General features: G+C 38.1%; 1 protein-coding gene across 3 annotated transcripts; it reads right to left on the bottom strand.

Moving 5' to 3' along the window:
- Nucleotides 1-311: 311 nt before the first annotated feature.
- RWDD1 (RWD domain containing 1) lies at nt 312-24,600 on the bottom strand. 3 transcript variants are annotated; one of them, XM_021693328.2, is made up of 9 exons: nt 22,825-22,849; nt 21,649-21,762; nt 17,432-17,531; nt 16,430-16,495; nt 10,417-10,547; nt 5,369-5,512; nt 4,911-5,043; nt 4,338-4,400; nt 1,679-1,960 (listed from the first exon to the last, which is right to left on the bottom strand). In XM_021693328.2, exons 6-9 carry the CDS (start codon nt 5,492-5,494, stop codon nt 1,839-1,841), a joined length of 444 nt encoding a protein of 147 aa, XP_021549003.1. In that variant the 5' UTR covers nt 5,495-5,512; nt 10,417-10,547; nt 16,430-16,495; nt 17,432-17,531; nt 21,649-21,762; nt 22,825-22,849; the 3' UTR covers nt 1,679-1,838. The 3 variants fall into 3 exon arrangements, 2 of the variants coding, with proteins under 2 accessions (XP_021549003.1, XP_021549002.1); XR_006540475.1 differs by lacking the exons at nt 17,432-17,531; nt 21,649-21,762; nt 22,825-22,849 and adding exons at nt 312-452; nt 24,133-24,600 and having other exon boundaries at nt 1,779-1,960; XM_021693327.1 differs by lacking the exons at nt 17,432-17,531; nt 21,649-21,762; nt 22,825-22,849 and adding an exon at nt 24,133-24,600.
- Nucleotides 24,601-26,755: the final 2,155 nt, after the last annotated feature.

Genomic DNA, 26,755 nt, shown 5'->3' on the forward strand with positions numbered 1-26,755 from the left:
CTCTAAAATGCATGACAATTTTTCATTCTATTCCGTAGTTCACTCATTCAACAAATATTAGATGCCTATTCAGTGCCAGGCATTGTCACAGGGATACAGCAAAGAATACACATACTTGTATTTGTTTTTAATCTTATATTTTATGCAATTTAGCGTAAGTAGAGAAACAAAAGCAAAAATTATCCCAAATCCAAGTGCAAAACTGATAATCTGAGATGCCTAATTATTGCTTCAAATACCACCAGTCATGCTTTTGCACATCCTGGGATTATGTGTGCTCCAGTTTGAGAAGCAGAGTCTTTGGTTAGCTCCCAGAAAACAAAAGAAATATTATTATTTACTCCGGATGAAAATACTTGGGAGTATCATTAGAACTAACTCTTTGCCTTCATTTCCATACATCAGGTTCTGCCTAGATTCTAAAATGACAAAGGTAGAATCTATTTCAATACCTATAGAAAATGTAAAAAACTTATACTTTAAAAAAAAATCATGTGTGAGGAGGAGGTGGAATCAGTCTTGACACTTTAAGGTCCAATCTTCATTGACCTCAGCACTGCATTGTTCATCATTGCGTGTCTCACCCTTAATTAAAGTGCTCTTGAGTTCTTAATGCAGCTGCTGATCAGCTTCAGAAAGGATCTCTCCTTAGAAAAAGTTGATTTTCACACAAAAGAAACTTTCAGACTTGTCTCTGCAGAGATATGCTGAACACTCCTGGTATTCCCCTTTATTGGTCAGAACCAAAGCTAGTGAAAAAGAATTACATTCCTCAATGATAGTTTTGTCTTAAATAGTTTGATTTTAGCTATAGGTCTAACTCCAAAAATAAACATGGAATTGATCTGCTTGTGCTTGTGGATATGTAGTATATGTACTTTTGAAAGGAGGCAGTGATTTGCAATAGCACAAGTAATTTCCTATTAGGATTAAGATTCAATTCTCCACCTGCAGTGACTGGATAACTTGCATGAAGCCTGGCTCTCCTACCTGAAGTCCCCAAATCAATCATTCCAAATTATTACGAAAAAGGTCTCATATGTGCATTAATGTGGGTATGTGTTCTCTTGCAGACAGGGTACAACCTCAAGAATTCAGATCTTTTCAGACTGGCTAAATTAGAAAAGTAAGGGAACATCACAAATATATATATGTATTTCACAACTATAGGATAAGGAGTATGCAATGGAATAACCAATGTCAACTGGCATGAGATTTCACTCTTTTAAAATTCAGATTAAGGTCAGTGTTTAATAACCTAAACTGAGAAAAGCCTAGGAGTGCACACCTTTTAATAACGCCACAGAGGATGCTGATTCAAATACTACTCTAAGACTAAAGTCCACTTTAATCCTGAATATAATTTAGGTTTCTGGTTTTGTAAAGACTTAAATTTATCATGCCCAAAGGCTAGAATTCAGAAGGTTTAATGTTCTCTTCACCTCTGTCTTCTAATATTTTATATTAATGATGGCACTCAGAAGCATAAAGCCATCACTGTGTCCAGCATAGGAATTCCAAGTTACTACAATTCCTTGTATATGAACACCCATCTGTGCACAGCTGCATTCTATCTTCAAGTCTTAGTGTTATAGGCTGGGTCTCTCTCTAACACTAAATGATTTTAAATATATGACCTTATTCCTACCAATAAGAGGAACTGGACATTTTATATTTGAAACTTTAAGGTCAGTTTATTAAGTTCAATGATGAAAGCTATCAGAAGAATATTCTCCTGAAAATTATTTTTTCTTAGAAAAAAAGAAAGAAAAATCAACACGTCAGCACAGCCACAGATGCTGTGGCAGTCACACCTCTCTGCAGATGGGGATAGTCCACTAGTCAGTCAAATCACTCTCTGGGTCAGCAGGATTATAATCGGGATCATCCTCATCATCCTCTAGCTCCAAGTCATCCATTTCTTGGAACAGAGATTCATCTACCTCCACATTGTTTCCAGCTGCAAAAGACAAAAGATTTCACCTTCAGTCTTATATTCAGGAATAAAAGACACAACTCACTGGCAACACCAAACACAAACTTCCAAATGTGCAAGTGAGGTGCCAGTGATGAAATCCTAAACTACTACCGCAAATCAGAGCAATAACGATCTGTAGTGATCAGCAGAGACACCCATTTTAAGAGCAACTTCATGCTTCCAATTTTAAGAAAACAAAAAATCCAGTTATAAAAAAAGCTTTCCTAGAATGAATTATTTATGATGTGGCATGTTATAAGTTGAAGACGACAGTATATCCTGGTTAAACAAAGTTGATTATCACTGACCATGGGGCCCGTACCAGGAGTCTTCCAGTATTGGCAGATATGTACATCATTAAAGCTCAACTATACTTGTTATTTAATTGATAGATATAACTTGATCTTCACTCTCACTTAGTTCCCCTTATAACCAATGGTATGCCTTTCTCAAATTCCAAATATCTGAGCACTATAGGAAGCAATCCCTCGGCCTTGCATCAAACATCTTTACTCTTCAGTTTGTCTGAAGTACATAAAGGTGGGATAGTACAGTACTCTTAAATCACCAAAAATTGTTCATCTTCCTTTCCTGGCAGACTCCAGCCCACTGACATTCAATTCAATGAGAATGAGTCTTGCTTCATGCCTATGAGCAGTTAAGTAATAAAATACACCTTTGCTAAGTGCAGGCCAAAGAATAACTCACTGTCTCTGGGAGAGACAGGCAAGTTCCCAAAAGAGATGACATCTAAAATATCTTTACAATAAATTTTAATCCAGCAAGAAGAAAAGGAGGCAGGATGAAGCAATTGTAGGTAGAGGTATATGCAAAGGGAGAAAGAAAAAATAAGACTCTGAATACTTCTAACTGGAACACAAGATTCTTTAGGAAAAATATCTGGAGATATCATAGATGAAGGCCAAATTGAAGGACTGTGTAGGTCAACCTTTTCCTCTAAGCAATAGAGAACCATCAAAAGATTTTAAGGAGAGAAGTATCATGATTAAACATGAGTTTTAGGAATGCCATCTCAGGGATGGTGACTGAAGGCACCAAAAAGAGGAAGAGACTGAAGCAGGGAGACAATGTAAGAAGCAACCACAAACACCCAGGGGGCAAAAAAATGATAAAACCTTCAAGTTAGGAGGAAAGAGTTGAAAATGTCTGGAAAAGACACTTCTGAAGCAGAATCAATGGAGAGCTTTTGGTTAGTTACTGGATATGAAGAGATACTTGATCTGTTAGACAGGGTAAGGAGTCAAGGATGAGTGAAGATAGTAAAACTTCTAAAATGCAAGAGAGAATGAGACACAGCTTTTCAGTTCCAGAATTTCTCAATAAAATAGGAGAAAAACAAGCTAGTAACGTGAGAGAGAGATACATGAGGACAACCTTGCTGGGTTTGTCTATCTGTTTGTTTGCTTGTTTGTTTGGAGTGTTTTTGTTTGTTTGAAGACTTATAATGTCCTGGAGCAAGAATGCAGTAAGATATATAAAACAGAATGGTGAGTGTCCGTAAGGGCCCAGATCAAGTTAAGAAGCATGATTTGGCAGTGAGGCCACACCAACATTGCTTCTTAACCTTTTCCAGAAGACAGTCCAGGAACAAAATTGAAAGGCCAGAATGCTACAGGATCCCCAACTGGCAAGATGAGCATGAAGAAGGCTAATGAACTGTAGAACTCTAGGGTGCTATCAGAAGTGCGACTGAGTATAGAGCCCAGTTTAAGAAACACACATAGGCCATAAGCTCCATGAGGGCAGGGAATTTGTCTATACTGTTCTCTGCTGCTCTATCGTCAGCAACCAGGACAACGCTTGGCTTACACTAGGGGTGCAGTAAATATCTATGGATGGATGAATAATGGACAGAAGACTGAAAGAGGATAAAGTTTAGGATAAAAAGGAGAAGGAAAGCATAAGGAAGTAGGTGTTCCAGATAGTAAGACTAGTATGAAACATAAGATTTTTGGTTAGAGGGCATGAAGAGTTCCAGATTTGAGGTCTTTATAAAGTTCCATGACCATGAAATAATTTCCACAGACTTCTGATACTAGAAATCTGAGTAAACCAGGCCACCTGAGTTACAGTGGCCTTGTTTACTAGTTATTAAAGACTAATGTGACCATAGTTGTTTACTGCCATCTTTGATGTTGCTTAAGTTATCAAAAAACTTTAAAAAATACATTGCTATAGTTTAGTGTATAAATAAATCAAGCATTAAAATTTATTCTTCAAAATGTATTTGTTTATAGCCTTGGGAGGAAAATTTTACATTAAGTTATCACTCTGATTTTCATGGTTTAATATTAAAAATGGTGTATTATGTACACGTGGAATCTTAGTATTATCTTACCATCTTCCAAAAACTGGATATCAGATGTGTCAAGATTATGATCTGTTTCAAAGAGCTGTTTCCCTAAAAGAAACAAATATGTTCAATTCAAACATATTTTTCCTGTATGTTCCAGTTTTCCTCCATCTTCCCTACAATCCTTTAAAAAGTAAAATAATCCAAGAAAACAAGTCTGAAAACCTATTTTTCTATGAATTTCAATAAATTTATCAATTCAGTAAGTAGCTAAGAGGCATGTGATATGTATCTGCATTAAAATGGAACAAGTGAAAACCCAGTCTGCTTCAGAACCCCAGAAAAACAAATGCATTTGACTCTACCACTTCTAACGCTTGTGATTCTGAATGTCGTGGTAGCTATATCTCAAGATCTATCCATTGAGATATTTAGATCAGATAAGCCATAAAAATTAATCATAATTATGAATGAAGAAATGTCATCATGAAGGCAGAATGCTTTCTCTTTTTGTCCTAGATGCCCAAGTATGTTATGTTTTTATAGAAATCTGTCCAAATGATCTTCTTCTTGTGCAAGAATATAGAACAGCCTGGGCAGGGGTGAGGGGAGTCATACCACTTAATTTATTTTTTCCTGCTTGTTCTTCTTCTTTCATTCGTTTCTTTTTAATTTCCAAGAGCTCTGCATCAAACTTGGCCTTCCAACTTAAGAAATTCTCAATTGTAACAGGAGTGCCATGAAATAATTGCTTAGAAAATAAAAAAGATGTGGTTAGATAAATGAGGCTTATAATTTATAATAAAATTGTAATTTATAAAGAAATAATGTATATTTCTTGATCTTACCTGCATGAGCTCTACTAACCCTTATTAATCATTACTGATGCTATGTGACCAATGCAGTGACTTCTAACATCTTAAGTAGCAAAATTTAAGTAAAATTCACTTCTGCTTATTTTGTGATTGCCAAAAAAATCACTGAAATTTCTAAAAACAAAAAAACCCACCAAACAACCAAAAAAAAAAAAAAAAGATGTAAAAAATAATGAAAGAAAACCCAGCTTCATAATATACCTTTTCAGCTTCCTCTGCCTCTTTTTCTTTTTGTTTCTTTTCTTCTTCTCTTCTAGTTTTTATTTGATCTACTATTTCATTTAGTTTTTCTTGCACAGCTGTCACTAAAGTAAAGATCATCACCATACCAAGGTTTTCTTCTGCCTATGTAACCAAAAGAAAGATTGTAGTGAGAAACATACTTCTCAGAAAAACAAAACAAAAAACTAACCAATGAAAAAGTGTTTCATCATAATCACTAAATTCCATACACTTATAATATGATTACTAATTCAGTTATACTGTAAGTTCAGACACTTGGATAAATGATCATTTAAGAATTGAGCACATACAGGGCGCCTGGGTGGCTCAGTTGGTTAAGCGACTGCCTTCGGCTCAGGTCATGATCCTGGAGTCCCGGGATCGAGTCCCACATCGGGCTCCCTGCTCAGCAGGGAGTCTGCTTCTCCCTCTCCCGCTCCCCCCTCTTGTGCTCTCTCTCTCTCAAAATAAAAATAAATAAAATCTTAAAAAAAAAAAAAGAATTGAGCACATACATACATATATATGAATAACTATATATTAAATTTAAAAAAACATGTAATTTGCCACATCCAACCTGAAACAGATATCTTTTTACTAATTTCTGTTTAATAACCAGAATTCAGAAAACCTTTTCCTTTTTTTTTTTTTTTAAAGATTTTATTTATTTATTTGCTAGAGAGAGAGAGAGTGAGAGTTCAAGCAGGGGGAGTGGCGGGCAGAGGGAGAAGCAGGCTCCCCACTGAGCAAGGAGCCCGATGTGGGACTTGATCCCAGGACCCTGGGATCCTGACCTGAGCCGAAGGCAGATGCCCAACTGACTGAGCCACCCAGGTGTCCCCAGAAAACCTTTTCCTATAGCAGCTAGTAACATGAGTTCTCCACCATATTTTCATGATTTAGATCTTTTGGGATATTTTAAAGAGCTGTGACAATGAACTGAACTTTGAGGCCAAAGTGATTTTCTAATATACAATAATAAAGAATGCAGGTACTTTTGGTGATTTATCTTTACCTACCTTTTTTCCTTCAATCTGAAATGGCTTAAAATCAAATATAAAAGTTCTCCAACTCATGAAAGGGATATACAGTTGACCCTTGAACAATATAGGTTTGAATTGCACAGGTCCACTTACATCCATTTTTTTTTTTCAATAAATACAGTATAGTACTATAAATGTATTCTCTCTTATGACTTTCTAATAACATTTTCTCTGATTACTTTAAGAATACAGTATATAGTACATATACCATACAAAATATGCATTAAACAACTGTTTATGTTATGGGTAAAGCTTCCTGCCAGTTAGTAGTAGTTCTGGGGGGAGTGAAAAGTTACACACAGATTTTCGACTGTGTGGAAGGAAGGTCAGTGTCCCTTAGCCTCTGTGTTGTTCAAAGGTCAACTGTAATTCAAAAGCTATTTGGAAGTTGGTCATTTGAAAGTAGATTAAAGTAAAACAAGGTACCTTGCTTATCCACAGAAACAAGATACAGTTTGAAGGAAACAGACCAAAACACACACACACAAAAATCCCAAATATACAAGCCAGAATCTCCATCCTAGAAGCAGAAGAGATTTCCAACCACTCCTTTGACAGGGCTGGTCTCAGCGGCATTTGAGTAGGTATTTCATCTCGTGGGTCCTCTCTGAATACAAGGCTTCAAGCTCCTGTGATTCTCTTCAGGGCTTCTCTGTGGTGTCTCCATGCTAACCATCCTAAATCTGACTACACAAACCTCTCTCTTGAATGCCAAACCCAATTAAAACTGCCCAGTGGACAGCAATATGATGTCGCACAGGCACGTGAACACTAAAATCATCATCTTCTCCACAAAACCTATTTCTATGTTCCCAACTCAGAGAACCAAACCACCAACCAGACAGCATGAACACTCACAAGCCATCATAAGCTCTATCACTGCCTCTAATCTATTCTTAAATATCATTTCAATCTGCCTACTGTTCCCTACCAACATTGGTATTACCCTAACCCAGGGCACCATCATCTTCAACTTCAAATATTACAAGAAACTCCTAACTGGTTTTCTTAAAACCTGTGGTCTTGTCACCCCTAACATCAACTTCTCTAGCCACTCAATATACACACATAACTGAACTAGTCAGTCTCTTGCTTAAAACTCAACAGCTTTCCAAACCAACCAGGAGCAAGAACATACTTTTAAAACAGTTCAGAAGACCCTTTGGGAATTAATCTCCTTAGTTCCGTCACATAAGATCACTAATCTCAAATTCTAAACTCAAGAAATTTAGTATGACTAGAAGTTCTGGAAGGAAATATTGATCTCTTCTCCCTCTCATTTCCATGACGCTTAACAAGTTCGCTCCTCTGCCCTGAAACTCTTCTCTTTTTTGCCTGGCAAACTCTTTCTCTTGAAAGCTTCTCCAGTGCCTTAAGTCTACATCCACTCACAGCATTTTTCCACACAGAATAACAATTTCCAATTTGCTAGTCCACATTCCTCACCAGAATATAAAATCTATGAAAGAAGGGATGGTGTCTGTCTTGGTCACTTAACTTAATGCTTGATACATTTCAAAAACAAATCCCAGTAGGATCTCTTTTTTAACAACTTAAGTATTCCAATAGAAAAGCCAAAAAAACAACCATTTATATGAAACTAGGCGAGAAGTCACACAGGAGATTTCCATATCACCACTAATTAAAGAATTTCAAGTTATGATTATATACTATTTTCATCTTGTTATCATTGCTTTTCTTTCTAAATGAAAAAATCTAATGTTAGCAGATGTGGGCAGACACCTCAATGGCTACAGTGAGATCATAACTTGGCACAATCATTTTGAAGGTCCATTTGGCAATGTGTATGAAATTAAGTATGCATAACCTTTAACCCAGTAATCTTACTTACAGAAAACACTGGACTAGTATACTCATCAATAATATACTTTCCTCATTTATTCAAAAAATATCTGAGTGTCTACTATATGCCAGGCACTAGGGATTCAATGGAGACTCTGCTCTAAGGACTTACAAATAGTGATATATAAGAATGTCCAAAGGGACACCTGGGTGGCTCAGTCGGCTGGGTGTCTGACTCTTGATTTTGGCTCAGGCGTGATCTCGGGGTTGTGGGATCAGGCTCCATGTTGGGCTCCGCACTGGGTGTGGGGCCTGCTTGGGACTCTCTCTCTCCCTCTGCCCCTGCCCCTCCCCCTCTTAAAAAAAAAAAAGAAAAAGAAGAAGAAGCATGTCCAAAGAATTACATATTAAATCAGGTAAAAATGATAAATAATTGTTTCAAAAAGGATAGGTGTAATTACACATACATACAGTGAAATTCTACGCAGTTATCAAAAATGATGACTCATATACATGTTTACTAAAATGGAAAGATACCCACATATATCGTTATGTGAAAAAAAGGATGTTATAAAACATTATATACAGAATGATATACCTTGGGGTAGAAGAGGAGTACTATGAATATAAGCATAAGAAAAAAAAATCTGGAACTATATCATACCAAAATGTTAATAGGCAGTTATACCTGGTTGGTGAGATTAAGAGTAATTTTAATTTTCTCTTTCATGAGTTCCTATACTTTCTGAGTTTTTTATAATATGAATTTACTATTTTGATATTAAAAATCAATATAATTTGGAAAAAAAAGTACAAATATTCCCTCAATATATCCGATCTCAGGTATGAGAAAGAAATCAAAATTTCTTTTCTGAAAGGAAGGAGCTTGAGTGCAAATAAAATATAAAACACATAGAAAGTAATCACTCAGCTCAAATAACTTTCATTAATAAATGACTGAATACAGCATACTGCCCCAGGTTCTCTGCAATGTTTTAAAATGAAGCATTTTAAGTCAAATATTAGAATTAGTATAATCTCATATGGGGTAGCAGAATGAACAGGGCCCAAGATAAGAATAAATTCATGTTTGATCTATCTTCTTTCACTCTTCATTCTCTAATAGCTCCAGATATTTTTAAAATATCGGCATTCAGAGGACCAATAGTCCTTGAAATATACCAGTCACATTTAAGGTATAGATATGTTTTCTGTCAATTCTTCTTAGAACAAACAAACAAAGCTAGGACTTCTGTTTATAACATTGTGGAGTAAAGATTTTACTTGTCCTCCCTACTCCCTACTCTGAAGAATCCATGAAAACTCTCAACCCAAGCAAGACAGAGCTTTAAATTCTGGCTAAGCCCAAACTATGGGGAGCCTATCCTACCACAGAACTAGCCAAGAATTTTCCAAGACCCATTTTGCCTTCACAGCCCCCGCTCTCAGAGGGATCATAAACCCTGGCTGCTGCTTGTAAGACTCAGGAGACGGAAAGATAAGAAAAACAAAACAATCACCAGTCCTCTTCCCAGATTGCAGGCAACTAGCCTGCAACAGGTCAGAGGGGTTGGGAGTTTGAATTTTTTTAAAAGTCAGAATTTTTAACTGCACATGGGGCTGGACATTCTGAGAACCAGATCAAAAGTGTGTTTAAAATTAAAGTACTTACCAGACATTTTATTAACTAGAAGTCATGAGGCTGACTGAGTTTCAAGAGAAGGGACAACTTCTCTTACTCAAATTTTTTTTTTTTTTTAAGATTTTTTTATTTATTTATCTGAGACAGAGAGAATGAGAGAGACAGAGAGCACATGAGAGGGGGGAGGGTCACAGGGAGAAGCAGACTCCCTGCTGAGCAGGGAGCCCGATGCGGGACTCGATCCAGGAACTCCAGGATCATGACCTGAGCCGAAGGCAGTCGCTCAACCAACTGAGCCACCCAGGCGCCCTCTTACTCAAATTTTAAATGTACAATGGGAAACAAAAATTAAGGTGCTTTGTGAATATCTATATCTATACATATACATATATAGAGAAAGAGAGAGAGAGAGATACATCATGAATTCTCCTTGTTCAATGTACTGGTTATACATATTTACTAGCATTTTCTTACTCTTGAAATTAATGTATACTATTTAAGGCCAATAAAAAATGCCATTACTAAACTTATTTCCTTACCTGTAATGCTAATAGTTTTAAAATGTCTGAGACATCATTATCTTCTAGATTTTCCTGGGAGAATATTTCATAAAGAGGAGCTTCATCTGGGTATTTTTCACTGTATGTAAACTTGAGGGTAGTCTGGACAGCTAAAGACATAAGATAAGAGTTTGATATGAATATCTGAAAATGTAGAGAGGTCAACATTTTTGTTGAATTAGTAATTAATTCACAACGTGTCAATGAAACATAGCACAACAGATTTTCCTGCAAAGAAAAACAAGGTTACTATGAGATCAGACAGATAATCACTAAGATAAATAACACATACCGCAAAGATAAGTGAAAACAGATCATGCGAATACCAAAAATCACCTCAAACACATGAAATACATTTATTACTTATGAGTATTTTACCATATTGCATATCTGAGAAAGAGGATGGATAAAAGCCACTCTTTTTAAAATCCTCCTTAAGATGAACAAAAGGCACAGAATACAATACATAGAAAAAAAATACTACCTTAGGCTTATTTTCAGGCCTCTACCAGAGCCAGTGCCCAGTGAGGAAGATCTGGCATTAGTCCTGGAGTCTATATTTCTATATGCACAATGCCAGCAGGGCACTGCTAAGGGGTTGCTAGATGACACGGTTTTGAAATAGGGTTTAAGAGGCTGTCTGAGAAACTTTTAACCTGACTCATTTATACATTCTCACTCACTCTTTTGGCCTGTATCAATGCATACATCTGACATTTGCATAGGAATGAGATCCTTACAGGCAGATCAATGCAAGGTATCTCTCTATAGACCAACTGGTGAATTCTCAATTCCACCAGGCAATTTGCAACTAAGCAGCAGTGCTAAACATTTTCTGTTAAAACTTACTATTCACAAAAAAAAAAATAAATTAAAAAATAAAACTTATTAATCACAATGATCCTTTGTCTAGACTTTGCCTTTCTTGTAAAAACTCACATTTTTAATTATTAAAAACTCCTGATTTTGATAATTTTAACTCAAATCTAGATTCCTCCCCATAAGAGAAAAAAAAACATCTTAAAATGTGTGAGTTTGATATTTTGTTTTAATTTTTGTGTATGGTATCAATAAGGAATTTTATGAGTCAATGGATATAAGAAAGACTGTTAACCCAAATAGATAAAATCATGAATGAAAGAGGAGAGATCACAACCAATATCACAGAAATATGATTATAAGAGAATAGTATGAAAAATTATATGCCAACAAATTGGGCAACCAGGAAGCAAATCAGTAAATTCCTAGAAACCTACAAACTACCAAAACTGAAAAAGGAAGAAATAGAAAATTTGAACAGACCCATAACCAGCAAAGAAATTAAATCAATAATCAAAAATCTCCCAACAAATAAAAGTCCAGGGCCAGATGGCTCCCAGGGGAATTCTACCAGACATTTAAAGAAGAGTTAATACCTATTCTCTTCAAACTGTTCCAAAAATAGAAATGGAAGGAAAACTTCCAAACTCATTCTACGAAGCCAGCACTACCTTGATTCCAAAACCAGACAAAGACCCCACTAAAAAGGAGAATAACAGGCCAGTATCTCTGATGAACATGGATGCAAAAATTCTCAACAAAATACTAGCAAATTGAATCCAACAGCACATTAAAGGAATCATTCACCATGATCAAGTCAGATTTATTCCTGGACTGCAAGGGTGGTTCAATATTCGTAAATCAATCCATGTGATACACCACATTAATTAAAAAAAGGACAAGAACCATACGATCCTCTCAATAGATGCAGAAAAAGTATCTGACAAAATGCAGCATCCATTTTTGATAAAAACCTTCAACAAAGTAGGGATAGAGGAAACATACCTTAACATCATAAAGGCCATATACGAAAAGACCCGCAGCTAATATCACCCTCAATGGGGAAAAACTGAGAGCCTTTCCCCTATGGTCAGGAACAAGACAAGGATGTCCATGCTCACCATTACCATTTAACAGAGTACTGGAAGTCTTAGCCTCAACAATCATACAACAAAAAGAAATAAAAGGCATCCAAATTGGCAAGGAAGAAGTCAAACTTTCACTATTTGCAGACAACATGATACTCTATGTAGAAAACCTGAAAGACTCCACCAAAAAATTGCTAGAACTAATACATGAATTCAGCGCAGTTGCAGGATATAAAATCAATGTGCAGAAATCTGTTGCATTTCTATACACCAATAATGAAGCAGCAGAAAAAGAAATCAAGGAATCGATTCCATTTGCAACTGTACCAAAAACGATAAGATACCTAGGAATAAACCTAACTAAAGAGGTAAAAGATTTATACTCTGAAAACTATAGAACACTTAGGAAAGAAATTGAAAAGGGCACAAAGAGATGGAAAAATATTCCAAGCTCATGGATTAGAAGAAAAAACACTGTTAAAATGTCTATACTACCCAAAGCAATCTACACATTCAATAAAATCCCTACCAAAATACCACCAGCATTTTTCACAGAGCTAGACCAAACAATCCTAAAATTTGTATGGAACCACAAAAGACCCCGAATAGCCAAAGCAATTTTGAAAAAGAAAAACAAAACTGGAGACATCACAGTTCTGGACTTGAAGCTACATTACAAAGCTGTAGTCATCAAGACAGTATGGCACTGGCACAAAAATAGATACACTGATCAAAGGAACAGAACAGAAAACCCAGAAATGGACCCACAACTACATAGTCAACTACTCTCTGACAAAGCAAGAAGGAATAAAGAATATCCGATGGGAAAAAAAAACCAATCTCTTCAACAAATGGTGTTGGGAAAACCGGACAGCAACATGCAGAAGAATGAAACTGGACCACTTTCTTACACCATACACAAAAATAAATTCAAAATGGATGAAAGACCTAAGTGTGAGACAGAAAACCATCAAAATCCTAGAGGAGAACATAAGCAGAAACTTCTTTGACCTCAGCTGTAGCAACTTATTAGACACGTTACTGGAGGCAAGGGAAACAAAAGCAAAAATGAACTACTGGGACTTCATCAATATAAAAAGCTTCTGCACAGTGAAGGAAACAATCAACAAAACTAAAAGGCAGCCTATGGAATGGGAGAAGATATCTGCTAATGACATATATGATAAAGGGTTAGTATCCAAAATCTATAAAGAACTTACCAAACTTAACACCCAAAAAACAACTCAGTTAAGAAATGGGCATTAGACACGAATAGATACTTTTCTAAAGATGCCACATACAGATGGCTAACAGATACATGAAAAGATGCTCAACATCACTCATCATCAGGGAAATACACATCAAAACCACAATGAGATACCACCTCACACCTGTCAGAATGGCTAAAATTAACAACATAAGAAACAACAGGTGTTGGTGAGAATGCAGAGAAAGGGGAGCACTCTTGCACTACTGGTAGGAACACAAGCTGGTGCAGCCACTCTGGAGAACAGTTTGGACGTTCCTCAAAAAGTTAAAAATAGGGCTGCCTACATGGCTCAGTTGGTTGAACATCCTCTTGGTCTTGGTCAAGATCTCATGGGTTGTGGCACAGACCCCACTGGGCTCTGTGCTCAGTGCAGAGCCTGCTTGGAATTCTCTCCTCTCCCTCTGCCCCTAGCACCACCACCCCCGACACACACACACACTCTCTCTTTTTCTCTCTCTAAAATAAATAAATCTTTAAAAAAAAAGTTACTGTATGGTGACTAACATAATAAAAAAATTATTAAAAAAAAGGTAAGAAACAGAACTACCCTACGATCCAGCAACTGCACTACTAGGTATTCACCCAAAAGATACAAAAATACAGATTCGAAAGGGTACATGCACCCTGATGTTTACAGCAGCATTATCAACAATAGCCAAACTCTGGAGAGAGCCCAAATGTCCATTGACTGATGAACAGATAAAGATGTGGTATATATACCAATGGAGTATTACTCAGCCAACAACAACAAAAAATGAAATCTTGCCATTCGCAATGATGTGGATGGAGCTAGAGTGTATTATGCTAAGTGAAATAAGTCAGTCAGAGAAAGACAAATATCATATGAACTCACTCTTATGTGGAATTTAAGAAAGAAAACAGATGAACATATGGGTAGGGGGAAAAGAAAAAAAAAGAAGAGGGAAACAGACCATTAGAGACTCTTGACTACAGAGAACAACCTGAGGGTTGATGGAGGAAGGTGGGTGTGGGGTGGGCTAGATGAGTGATGAGTATTAAAGAAGGCACTTGTTATGATGAGCACTGGGTGTTATATGTAAGTGATGAACCACTGAATTCTACTCCTAAAACCAATGTTGCACTGTATGTTACCTAAGTAAAATTTAAATTAAAAAAAAAAAGACTGTTAGGCGAATAAGGATACACAGTGTCTTTTGGCATTTTCTTTCTTAACTAGCACATTTCTAATTTTATTGCTAGAACAAGAATTTTTTTATACATTTATTGATTTTACTATTTGATGTAACAGACATTCATTATAGAAAATTTAGAAATATATGAAGGGGGAAACAAAATCAGTAATAATCCCACCATCAGGAAAAGATCACTAAAAGTATTTTTTAAAGGATATTTTAAAGTATCTTCTATACATTTATTTACATTTCAAACAAAGTATAAAAGGATACTCAGGTTAGGTTATATTTGAGATTCTTTTCTTTTTTTAAAAAAGATTTTATTGATTTACTTGACAGAGAGAGACACAGCGGAAGAAGGAACACAAGCAGGGGGAGTGGGAGAGGGAGAAGCAAGCTTCCCGCTGAGCAGAGAGCCCGATGTGGGGCTCGATCCCAGGACCCCGGGACCACCACCCGAGCCGAAGCAGACGCCCAACGACTGAGCCACCCAGGCACCCCTGTATTTGAGATTCTTTGTATAAAACCTACATATATATAAATACATATAGAAGTAAATGACTGTGTCCAACATCTTTTTAATTCAGATTTTAGTAATAGCTCTTTGCTAATCTCATTTTCAGTTGTACAAGACAGATTTAGAGTTATCAAGTAATATCGCTAAAATTTGCATTATTGACTGCTCGTAGCAGAATTTCAGTTGACTAGCTTAATGCTAAAAAAAAAAAAAAAAAAAGTCCTTGGGGTTAACAACAACTTATGGAACATTTTTACCAAATTCCAAAATTAACTGAACTGGACTAATGGTGGAAATGAACTTCTTCAGATCCTCCCCCAACATCTGCCACGTTTAAATCAATCTATTTAATTGCAAATTATTGGTTTTACAGCTGTTTTATTTCCATCAGTATATTTATCTTAGTTCTACAGTTGTGTAATGGTGGCTTTTACCTGGTTTTATATATAAATGTATTTGAACTACAGTAAAATATCCATCCTAAAGAGAGAAAATCATAAAGAAAGACATTTATCCAGCTTAATTTTTTTTTTCGATTTTATTTATTTGACAGAGAGAGACACAGCGAGAGAGGGAACACAAGCAGGGGGAGAAGGAGAGGGAGAAGCAGGCTTTCCGCTGAGCAGGGAGCCCAACGTGGGGCTCGATCCCAGGACCCTGGGATCATGACCTGAGCCGAAGGCAGACGCTTAACGACTGAGCACCCAGGCCCCCCTATCCAGCTTAATTTATAAATAAACAGCAAATGTCCAATAAGCAATCTAAATACCCAAAGAGGAAAAACAATCATGGAAAAATAACACTCAATGGAATACCACACAGTCACTGAAATAGGCATGCATTCGAAGTCTCGTTTTAGACAGTAATCTTCTACCTTTTCTCTATTTGCTATATTGTTAATGTTTCTTTTTCACTTTTTAAAACTAAGTTTATTGTGTCAGAATATATCTCACTGACTTCCTCTCTAAGTCATGTTTACATAGTAAATGCTAATTAGAGATACACAACATTCATGCTAGATTCCTAACAGCACCTTACTTATTAGCACCTCCACATCTTCAATGACCAGCATAATGGCTGCAAGAAGGAGTAACATTCCTGAGAGCAACTTAGGAAAACCGTAAGTATTTTTGATTGGACTTACTTTCATCATTTTCTCCAGCCTCAGATGTCACAGTAATGGTGAAACTGGGTGGATTTTCTGATAATACTGCAAGAAAATATACACAGAGATTAAGTTATTAATATGCTTCCTAAGGCAAATACTTTTCTTATTAGCAAAATATCACTACCCAGTCCCGAAAACTGGGTAGTGATATGATATTACTGGGTAGTGAAAATTATATATATATCCCTAGTCTGTATTTCCATTTCCACAAATACATACTGAACCATTCAAATGATACCACACTCATCAATTTTCTATTTAAATCTAGGGTTATCTTTAATTTGAAAAAAAAAATACCTATAGTAGATAAACTCTTGGGAGTTTTATCAGATCAATTAAAATAATTAAGTAATTTACCTTTTAATTCAAAATTTCCACCTATACATGGAAAATTACATTCTAAAAAATTCCCAAACAGAATGACAAAAAAAGTTTGATGTTTCATCAGAAACTATCCACTGATACTCAGTATTATCACTAATTTTTAAACTTATATATTCTAAGGTATAATTTAGAATCTCCATGACAAACAGTAAATATTAATTTGTTAGAGTTTGTGTCTTCTAACTATCTCTTTCTCCCACATCATCCCTAGAACCAAACTTTATTCTTTCACCAATTATTGAGTGTCTACCATCTTTCATGGAATTATAAAATTAGCCATGAATCCAAACATCAAATTGCTCACAATTTGTTAAGCAAGTCAAGACATGCAAATCAACATTTATATAAATAAGAAAGCATATATACCATTTTACAGCCTGATGCCTGATAGTATTTATGTTTATATCTCTTCCCCCATAAGAATACTATAAAAATTATGAGAGCTCCTATATCAGTGCCTGGCAGTATCTAGAAATTCAACAAATTCTGGCTAAACAGCAAAGCTAAAACAATGGAATGAAAGTAGAAAAACAAAAACAAATTAAACTGATATTCAGAACCATTAGAAGAGTAAACAAGAAAAATGCAGGCCACCTGTGATTGCTGCTGAGCCCCTGAGAAAAGCCTGTGCCTCACTCCAGCCCTGGGAAGCACTGGCCCCTGTCAAGGTTTGCAGCAGCTCAGCAACCTCTTTCTGAAATGAAAGGGCAAGGAGATCTCTGAAGAAGTCACCAACGAAAATACTCAGCTTTTCCTACTCAAGAACTTCTGAAGCCTTCATAAATATTCATTATCAATAAAATTTTCAAGACATCTGCCTTCATTTTAATTGAAGTTTAAAAGTACCTGAAGCATGATGAATATCTATGATTACTATGAAAGTATTTGTCAAGAAGATAAGACTCACTGGACTCATAGTTTAATACGCCTCAGATAGTCCAGCCCACGCTAAAAAGAAGTCCCTGAAAAGTAATTATAATAAAGCTTTTAAAATATGATTGACCCTTTTTTTTGACAAATGTGTATAAAATATATTTGATGCACTTCATTTCTACTTCTTTTCATGACCAACTTTAGCATTTACATGTCATAAAATGTAAACATAGCAACTACAGAAATAAGGGTTCGACTCAATGACATTCCAACTGATTACCCCTTTTAGGACTCCATGGGCCATAATTTAAGGGTCGCCTATACCTAGTAACAGCTAACATTTATTGAGCACTACTTTGGGCCTGTGTTGTACCATGCATTTACACAAAGATCCTTTAATTCTTACGCCAAGACCACGATTTTATACTGTTACCATATGACACCAACTTTAAGATACTATCAAGTATGAGATGCATGCTACTTTACGTACTGAGAAAAAAAAAATCTGCCAATTAAACTTCAATATGTAATCGATTATAAGACAAATTCCTATTTCAGAGATGTTAAAACATAGAAATGTCTCAGAACTAATTAAATATAGTATTATCCCAATTTCACAGATGTGGAAACTGAGATAAAAGAGCTCTTAAATAATCTGCCCAAGGTTATTCAGCTAGTAACTGGAAGAACTGAATAAACTATATTGAGTTTCATGTAAAAAGAAAATGTTTTTTTCCAGCTGAGAAATTCCAGCAAAGTCACTTGAGCTAGACCATGAAGTAAGGCATTTGGTAAGTAAAGATGGAGAAAAGAAATGCAGGCAACAGAAACATGGCAGCAAGGGCATAATGGTGGAAAAGTTTAAGGAATATATAGGGAAGAAGAAATTAGTCCATTTGGCGGATGTATATGTGGGTGAAGAAAACTAGTTGAAAAAATACTGCTGAAAGTTCAGCTGTGGACAATGATAGTTTTTTTTAGCAGCATGGGCAGAATTGTATTTCTAATCATAGGAAGATAAGTCTGGCCACAGGGCATAAATTGGAAGGAAAGAAACAAGACTAGAGGCAGGATGAAACTAGATAGCTATTAAAATCATCCCAGCAAGGTTAATGAGGTTCTGAACTAGGTTAGCAGCCATGGGAATAGCAAGGAACAGGGAGGACTCTATATTCCAAATTTGCAGGCAGAGGATGGTAGCGCCACTAACAAAAACAAAAATACAAAAAAAAGATCAGAGATGATACATTTAAATGACACAAGGAACTTTCAGTTGGAGATACCGAGTATGCAATATGCAATGAGAAATGGGCAAATGGAGCTAAAGCTATTAGACTAAATGAGATCACCAGAGGAAAAAATAGAGAAATAGGGCCAACGCTGGCTTTGTAAGGAATCCTAAATTTGGGAAACAAAAGTACGAGGAGGAAAAAGTGCCAGAGAGAAAAAGAAAAGCAGCAGCCATGAGAGGTCAAAACAAACTCAAAAAGCCTATTTTATTTGTGAAGGCATCCCAACTATTGCGATCCAGGTATGGTATGGCACTGTCTATAATGTGTACTATATGGGTCTGTCTAGCCCTGTCAGGGGGAAATGGGCGATGAACCACTGGCCTACAAGATCAGATCTAAAAATCCCTAACAAGGCCCTCTGTAATCTGGCCCCTGCTCACTTGTCAGGCCTCATTTTTCACGACTCTCAGTACTCACTTTATGTTTTAGGCATATCAAGCCACTTTTCCTTTAAATACATTTTGCTTTCAGAGAGTCCTGCTTCACAGTCTCATTCACTTGTTAGCTCCTCATCACTCCTCAGTTCTCCAAAACAACCAAGACCCTCCCCTTTTCCTGTGCTCTGGCTGCATCCTATGCATTCCTCCATGAAAGAATCGTCACACTATGTTGTAAATTACTTATCTGATGTCTTTTCCCAACTGACTGATATTCTAACAATGTATATAATAAATATTTGGTAAATGAGGACTTGGGATGCTAGCAAGAACATCACTGATTTGCCTGACCTTGGGAAACATACAGAATAGAGGCAAGACAGACAAGAAAGAAGTGATAAACTCTTAATCCACGGGAAGTCATGATGAGAGGCATGTTCAGCAAAAGAACTGGAATGAAGAACTGTGGGACTACAAAGTTTATGGACAGAAAGAGGACTTTCGGAAGGCAAAATTCGAAAGATGGCATTTACAAGGTGTGGCTATGCCCCCATACAGTTGAAGGAAATGGAAATCAAAACTGTTCATTGGTAAAGACAAGGAATTATGAAGCCATATTATTAGAAGAATCAGCAACTAAGACGGTAAATTTCTAGTAAAGAATATCTTATATTTAACAGTTATAAAGTATTTGCATACTTTGTACTACTCCTCATTAAACACACATGGAAACTGAAGCTTGGGGATGTTATATGAGTTGCCCAAAGACACAGAGCTCATATCCACTACACCAAGCTGCCATTATAGAGAAAAAAATGTGAGGCAGGAACAACAACAACAACAAAGGATATTGGAGAACACTACTTATATTCCCTACTATCTACTCACCCCAACTTCTAGTTACACCACTTTTAACTGAGCATATTAACCACCCAGAATAAAGACTGTATTTCCCATCCTCCCTCCCAGTTAGGTCTCACCAAATGACTAAGTTCCAGCTAATGAGATGGAAGCAAACAAGTCCTTTGACAGTTTCCAGGAAATTTACTTAAGAAACCGCTGTCTTTGGCTTCTCTCCCCCCCCCACCCCCAATTCCTATATCTACCCTCCTGCCTGGAAAGGAATGCTGCCATCTTCATCATGAGGTAGAGACCACATCTTAGGAGTGACAAGGAACTAAGCAGCAGCCTGGGTACCTGAGGAATTCTTGGACTAGAGCTACACAACTATCTCTTATGCGCAAAAGCAATAAACTTTTACCTTTTTTATTTTATTTTATTTTATTTATTTAGAGAGAGAGCATGAGTGGGGGACGGGGGGGGAGGAATTTCAAGCAGACTCCGAGCTAAGTGTAGAGCCTGATGCAGGGCTAGATCCCACGACCCTGAGATCATGACCTGAGCCAAAACCAAGAGTCAAACGCTTAACCAACTGAGTCACCCAGGCGCCCCTAAACTTTTACCTTTTTGCTTTTTGGGGTTTTCTGTCAGAGTTGAACCTAATCCAAGGAAAGGAAAGTAAGGAAAGGGGAAAGGAAAGGAAAAGGGAAAGGGAGGAAAGGAAAGGAAAGGGGAAAAGAAAGGAAAAAGAAAGAATATTCCAAAATTTGGAGGAGACTAACATAGGGATGGGAAAGTTATTTAATTGGGCTAGCAAAGACGAATGATTCATCAGCACTCTGATAAAGGAATAATCCCATTCCAATGCATTACTGTGAGTTGGGATAAAATTAGCCTTCACTAAAGATGCCAGATTTCCACCAGTGTAAGTGGATCAAAATATTTTTGAGAAGAAGAATAAGGCCGTTGGGCATAGTGGAAGGAATGAGTGGACAAGCAGGAGAACTATTAAGTGATAGAGAGGCAGATGATGGTAAACTGGACAGAATTAAGGACAGACATAATGGAGGTAACAGCTGAAAGGTACACTAAAGGGACACACGAATGACATCAAGGTTTTCACAAAGAACCAGACAGCCCATATTAAAATAAGTCCCTGTGGTTCTTAGGGAGTGTCTTAGAAAAACTGCTTTTAAAAGATGACTTCTGCCCCATCTCTCAGATGCAATTAGAACTGTTACATGCTCATGGATGCTACTTAGAGGTACTGACACAAGCAAATACAGAATTACGTACCCCTCTTTGTAAGACCAAACAGAATTAAGGGAACTTGACTTTTGGTTAGCCCGAAGCCAACCAATTTGTTTCAACAAAATTCCCCATAGTCAGAGATTTTGATACAGAAATGGAAATAACCAAATTCTACTACCTTAGCAGGGCCTTGTCAAGTGAAGCACTACTGAAGGAGAATGTGGTATCAGGAGAGTCCATTTATATTTTGGAAGACTAGTTGTTAGGAGGATTGGACCAATGTGCAATCAAGCTACAGAACAGGCAAAAAGAAGAAACTGTATTATGATTTGTTATAATTCACAACAAATTCAACAGTGGACCAAAAGTTCTTTGCAAATAGTCAAGCAATCAATTCCGAGGTTAGGCTAGGTCTATGTGGCTAGAACTATGGGCTAGCTGGATTGTGCTTCTTAAAGCAACCACAAGGGGGTCATGATGTGCTTAACAAAGGCTTCTCTGTCAAGCACCAAGCTATCTATTTAAAAAAAAAAAAAAAAAAAGTATATCTACTTCCTTCATCAAGAGCATTGAGCATTTACCAAATCTAGTATTAAATGTGATTCAAAATGAAATTAGAAAACTGCCAATCAGTGTTCCTTGGCAAACTGACACAAGCAAGCTCTCTTCTTAAACCTGGTATGAAAATAGGAAAGTATGAAATCATCAACCCAAAAGAAGGCTGTAAAACAGTAAATCTTGCAAATCCTCATAATTTCAAAAGATCAAACACGGAAGGGTTTTATTCCAAACTCCTCTACCTTTTCCCTGAGAGGTTACATAAACAACACGATCATGAGTGAGGCAAAGTCCCTAAAGTATAAATCAAGACATCTTATTTTATTTATTGCAAAGTTTATAGGAATGCTGGTAGGAATTAGAGACGGATGGGCTCAGCTGATACTGCAGAATACTTGAATGCATCAAAGATTCATAAACTGTGTTTTATAACCCTGGCTCAGAATCCTCAAAAACTTTTGCATCTGACAAGAATTTCACATACCGAACTATATCAGAGCTTAGTACAATTTGAAAGAACCATAAGATTGGTTTAGGACTAAAAAATATATCACTTTTTAAAATGCTTATATGCACAGTATTTAATGAGGGATACCTTATGTCCATAGAAAAAACTAGCACACCTTATGCTTTCTTAACTCTACCTACACAGTGCCAATTACATTTCCAATGTACTAGAAATGACCAAACGTCACGATTAAGAATATATCCAAAAACTGACCCTATATTCTCTTTTATTTAGACATTGACATATAAGCAAGGATAGAGAAGGGAGCCAGACTCCATACACACTCACCCAGTTAATGACACTCTCAAACCCCTCTTCACTCATCCCCTTAACATCCTCACAGCACAGCTGTACTGCTGGTGAGAGAGAACATGAACAGGACTGGAACTATACAGGGGAAGCTGAGAGACATCTGCCTGTTGGCAAAGCAGAACAAAATTTGCTACCATTGCAAGCAGTGGTCAAAAAATGGAGCTAAGAAAACTAAGCTAAACAACGAAAGGGAGAGGGATTGGAGTTGAACATACCTTACATTCTGAATTCTGACAGTGATGAACAACAAAGGAAGGGATAGGGTCTGTAAATCCCACAAACCTAGGTTCCACTCACTCATATTGGCTTTATTTGATCACTTCTCAAACACTGAGTGTAAATGCGAGAAAAGCCATATTGATAGGGTTATCTTGCGGCACTTTCAAAATCATCTGAAGCACGGCTTAACACAGAAAAATTATCTTCCTTTAAAACATACCGAATGAGCTTCTTAATAATATTTTATATTAGCCCAACCTATTAAGTGATCTTCTGCTCCCCTTCATCCCACCTGGAGCTAGATCCCAATTTCCGCAAGTCTGCAAAGTGAAGGAACAGGAAGGGGATCCCGACCTAACTCTCAGTACCAGTTCCGCCGCTAACTTGCTGGCTAGACCCAAAGCAAGCCACTTACCTTTCCTGCGCCTCCATTACCTTGCTTGTAGCAAGACGCGTCCAGGCCAGATGATGTCTAATATCCCTCCCTAACAACATGTGAATCTGCAGTGGAACTGAAATTTGTGCCACATCATTCACTGGGCATTCGCAGAATATAAAAAGAAAAACGACAAATCCCAGGGACTCTCAAAACTGATTCTGGGTAACTTGGAGAACAGCCCTCTGAATCCCATGAACTTTAAAACACCAACGTATGCAAAACAGCTTCTACCCGAGTAAAAGTGAAAATCGACACCTCTGCAGCTCTAGAAAAATCACTCCCACTTGAGTATCTGTTTTCGTGTTTTTTCATTAAACCTCGGGTCGCTGTAAATTACACAGAAACCAAAGTGCACCCAACTCAATTCCAGGCCTGACACTCTCCAGGGACCTCGCCAGCCTATCCCGGACTTTTCAGATTTCAGGGAAGAAGCGGAGAATGGGAAAAGGTGTAGAGTTATTCCTAAGTGCCTGAACACGTCGGGAGAAGACGGTGAAGAGAGAGTAGCGGGCGAGGTGCCCACGCGGCCTCGCTGTCCCCTTCTCCATCCTCGCCCCGGAGGCCGAGGGCTTCGGCCCATCCCACTCCACCCCGGGCCACTCCGGGCCCGCAGCCATGGAAGTCACCTGTGAAGGAGTCGGGGTAAATGGACTCCAGAGCCTCCAGCTCGTTGCGCTGCTCCTCGCCGTAATCTGTCATCGTGGCCCTCGCTGCTGCCCATGGACCGCCCAGCCACCCAGGCGGCGCGCTGCAGCTGGGACCGCGGCCGCGCCAGGGGAGCGGGCAGCGGCCGGACGGGCGCAGGCGCAGAGTCCCCGGCTGGGAGGCTCGGGGCCCAAAGCCAGGCCGGGCCTGCTGAGCAACAGCCCCGCACGGGCCTCCGCCTGCTCTCTAGTTCCGCGTTCGACTCGTTAGGCCTGGCCAGCGGAGCGCTGAGTAGCTGCCGGTCCCACCGCCGCTTGGGATTTGCTGAGATGGAAAAGGCACCCGGTCTGGCATTCGCTACGGACACCTGGGGCCGGTTCTTGGGCTTTTCAGGGCCTGAGCCTGAGAAGCCACTCAGCGCGACATCCTCGCTCGATGGGTCTAGACTGAAAGCTGGCCATGCGTATCGAGGCGGGACGTTGTCGCTGCAGGCGGGACGAAGTGGCTGAGGGCCGGACGCGGGGCGCGTCCGCGAACTTCGTCGCTTCCGGCTTCCGGTTTGCGACCCTGTGGCCTCGGCGGAGCTGACCGACTTGCTGCTTCTGTCGGCTAATGGTGGGGTCCAGGTGATTTCTACGCTTGTCGAGTCTCCCAGTTCCTTGGCATCCCGGGGGAGTTGGGCGAGAGGCCGACCAGGGTAGACTCTAGTGGGCAGAGAAGCAGAAGCTCTGCTGGTGCGACGGGCGGGTCGGCCTAGCTGCTGAGTAGCCAGTTGCAGGGAATCGGGGAAGAAATTGACTGGAAGTCTAGAGATCTGGGTTCTAGATCCCTGGGCTTCCTTATTGATTTTGTAAAGTGAACGCGGCTGGACATAGTTCTAAGTGTGTGATTTATTTCTGTGAATTGATAAAGGGGGTGTAGATTGCGTTTAACAGCTTTGGTAAGCAATGTAAAAATAAGTATCAGTACTCCGGAAAATGTTCAGAATTTTTGATTTGGGAGAATAGAATTGAGGAGGTAATAGTTAAAATATACGCATCTGTTGTCTCCAAGTTCATCGCAGCAGTTAAAATTTTCAGAGACCCATAATGGCACAAGCTAAGAAAATGGCTAAATGAGCATGGTACTTTTAAGAGAAGACTATTAACGAGCTAGTTATATTTTATGTTTATAGTAAAGGAACGTGGATATGTTAAGTCAAAAAGGAACATGGGGAAATGTAAGAAAATACTCCCAACATATTAAAAGATATTGCACGTTCTTTTGTGTTTTCCTTCATTTTCTGTATTAAAGCTGATTTCACTTGTGTAGTGGGGTAACACTTTTTAAATAAGTTCCCCAATGATAAAGGCTCTGAAGTTTTAATTTTTTTTAAAGGCTATTCAGTGGAGGAATGATACCTTTTTTTTTTTAAGGTTTTATTTATTTATTTGACAGAGACAGCGAGAGCAGGAACACGAGCAGGGGGATTGGGAGAGAGAGAAGCAGGCTTCCCGCAGAGCAGGGAGCCCAATGCAGGGCTCGATGTGGGGCTCGATCCCAGGACCCTGGAATCATGACCTGAGCCACCCAGGTGCCCCTGAAGTTTTCTCTTGTTCAAATGATGATGTACTATGGACCAGAAAGCATCTTGATCTTCTATTGGGAAGTACTACTTATAGCAGAGGAATAGTTAAAACAAATGTATTCAGGTACACTTTGGTACTGAGTCTGGGTCTTAAGGGTTGGTTTGGGTCATTCTTTTAAACTTTGAGGGAAAAATTGGGAACTCTGCTGACAGAGGTGAGAATCAAATAAAATACATGAAGTAACTTTGCAAATATAAGGTGCTTATTTTTCTGGATATCCTGAGTTCACAGAAAGCAATGATTTGTTGGGGGGACGAGCTGGACAGAAGAGTCAGTGCGAAGGTCCTAAGGTGAGAGTCCACTTGGTATTTTGGAAGCCAGTATGGCTAATGCACAGTGAACTGGGGGATGAGAAAGAATTTGCAGATCATGTAGGATCAGGATTTGATGTGGGTTGTAAGAAAGAGAAGTCAAGGGGCGCCTGGGTGGCTCAGTTGGTTAAGCGACTGCCTTCGGCTCAGGTCATGATCCTGGAGTCCCAGGATCGAGTCCCGCATCGGGCTCCCTGCTTGGCAGGGAGCCTGCTTCTCCCTCTGACCCTCCCCCCTCTCATGTGCTCTCTCTCTCATTCTCTCTGTCTCAAATAAATAAATAAAATCTTAAAAAAAAAAAAAAAAAAGGAAGAGAAGTCAAAAATGGTTTTTGGCTAGAACAATAGGAAAGATGAAGTTCTAGTAACCAAAATTACAAGTAATGAAGACGGAATGAGTTTGGCACAGAAGTTGATAACACCTTTAAATAATGAATCAAAGAAGAAGGTAAAATTTTTAAACTTTTCCTAACTGATAATAAAAACAACCTATCAAAATAGATGAGATGCAGCAAAACAACACATTTAGAAAAAGATTAATGTTGGTTGCAAGTTTTAATTTAATAAATGAAGTGCTCCTTTATTTGTTTTACTATTAACAGAATTTTTGGTAAAATAACCTTTTCAAGCCTGTTACATATATTTACTATAAAGCCTTCATATTTC

The sequence above is a fragment of the Neomonachus schauinslandi genome, chromosome 8, assembly GCF_002201575.2.
Source record: "Neomonachus schauinslandi chromosome 8, ASM220157v2, whole genome shotgun sequence".
NCBI classification, from domain to species: domain Eukaryota; kingdom Metazoa; phylum Chordata; class Mammalia; order Carnivora; family Phocidae; genus Neomonachus; species Neomonachus schauinslandi.

Coding starts and splice junctions, on each gene's coding strand:
- RWDD1 (XM_021693327.1), bottom strand. CDS start 24,205: ATGACAGATTACGGCGAGGAGCAGCGCAACGAGCTGGAGGCTCTGGAG. Junction 16,496..24,132: donor TTACCCCGACTCCTTCACAG/GTGACTTCCATG, acceptor ATTTTCTTGCAG/TATTATCAGAAAATCCACCC. Junction 10,548..16,429: donor GGCTGGAGAAAATGATGAAA/GTAAGTCCAATC, acceptor TTATGTCTTTAG/CTGTCCAGACTACCCTCAAG.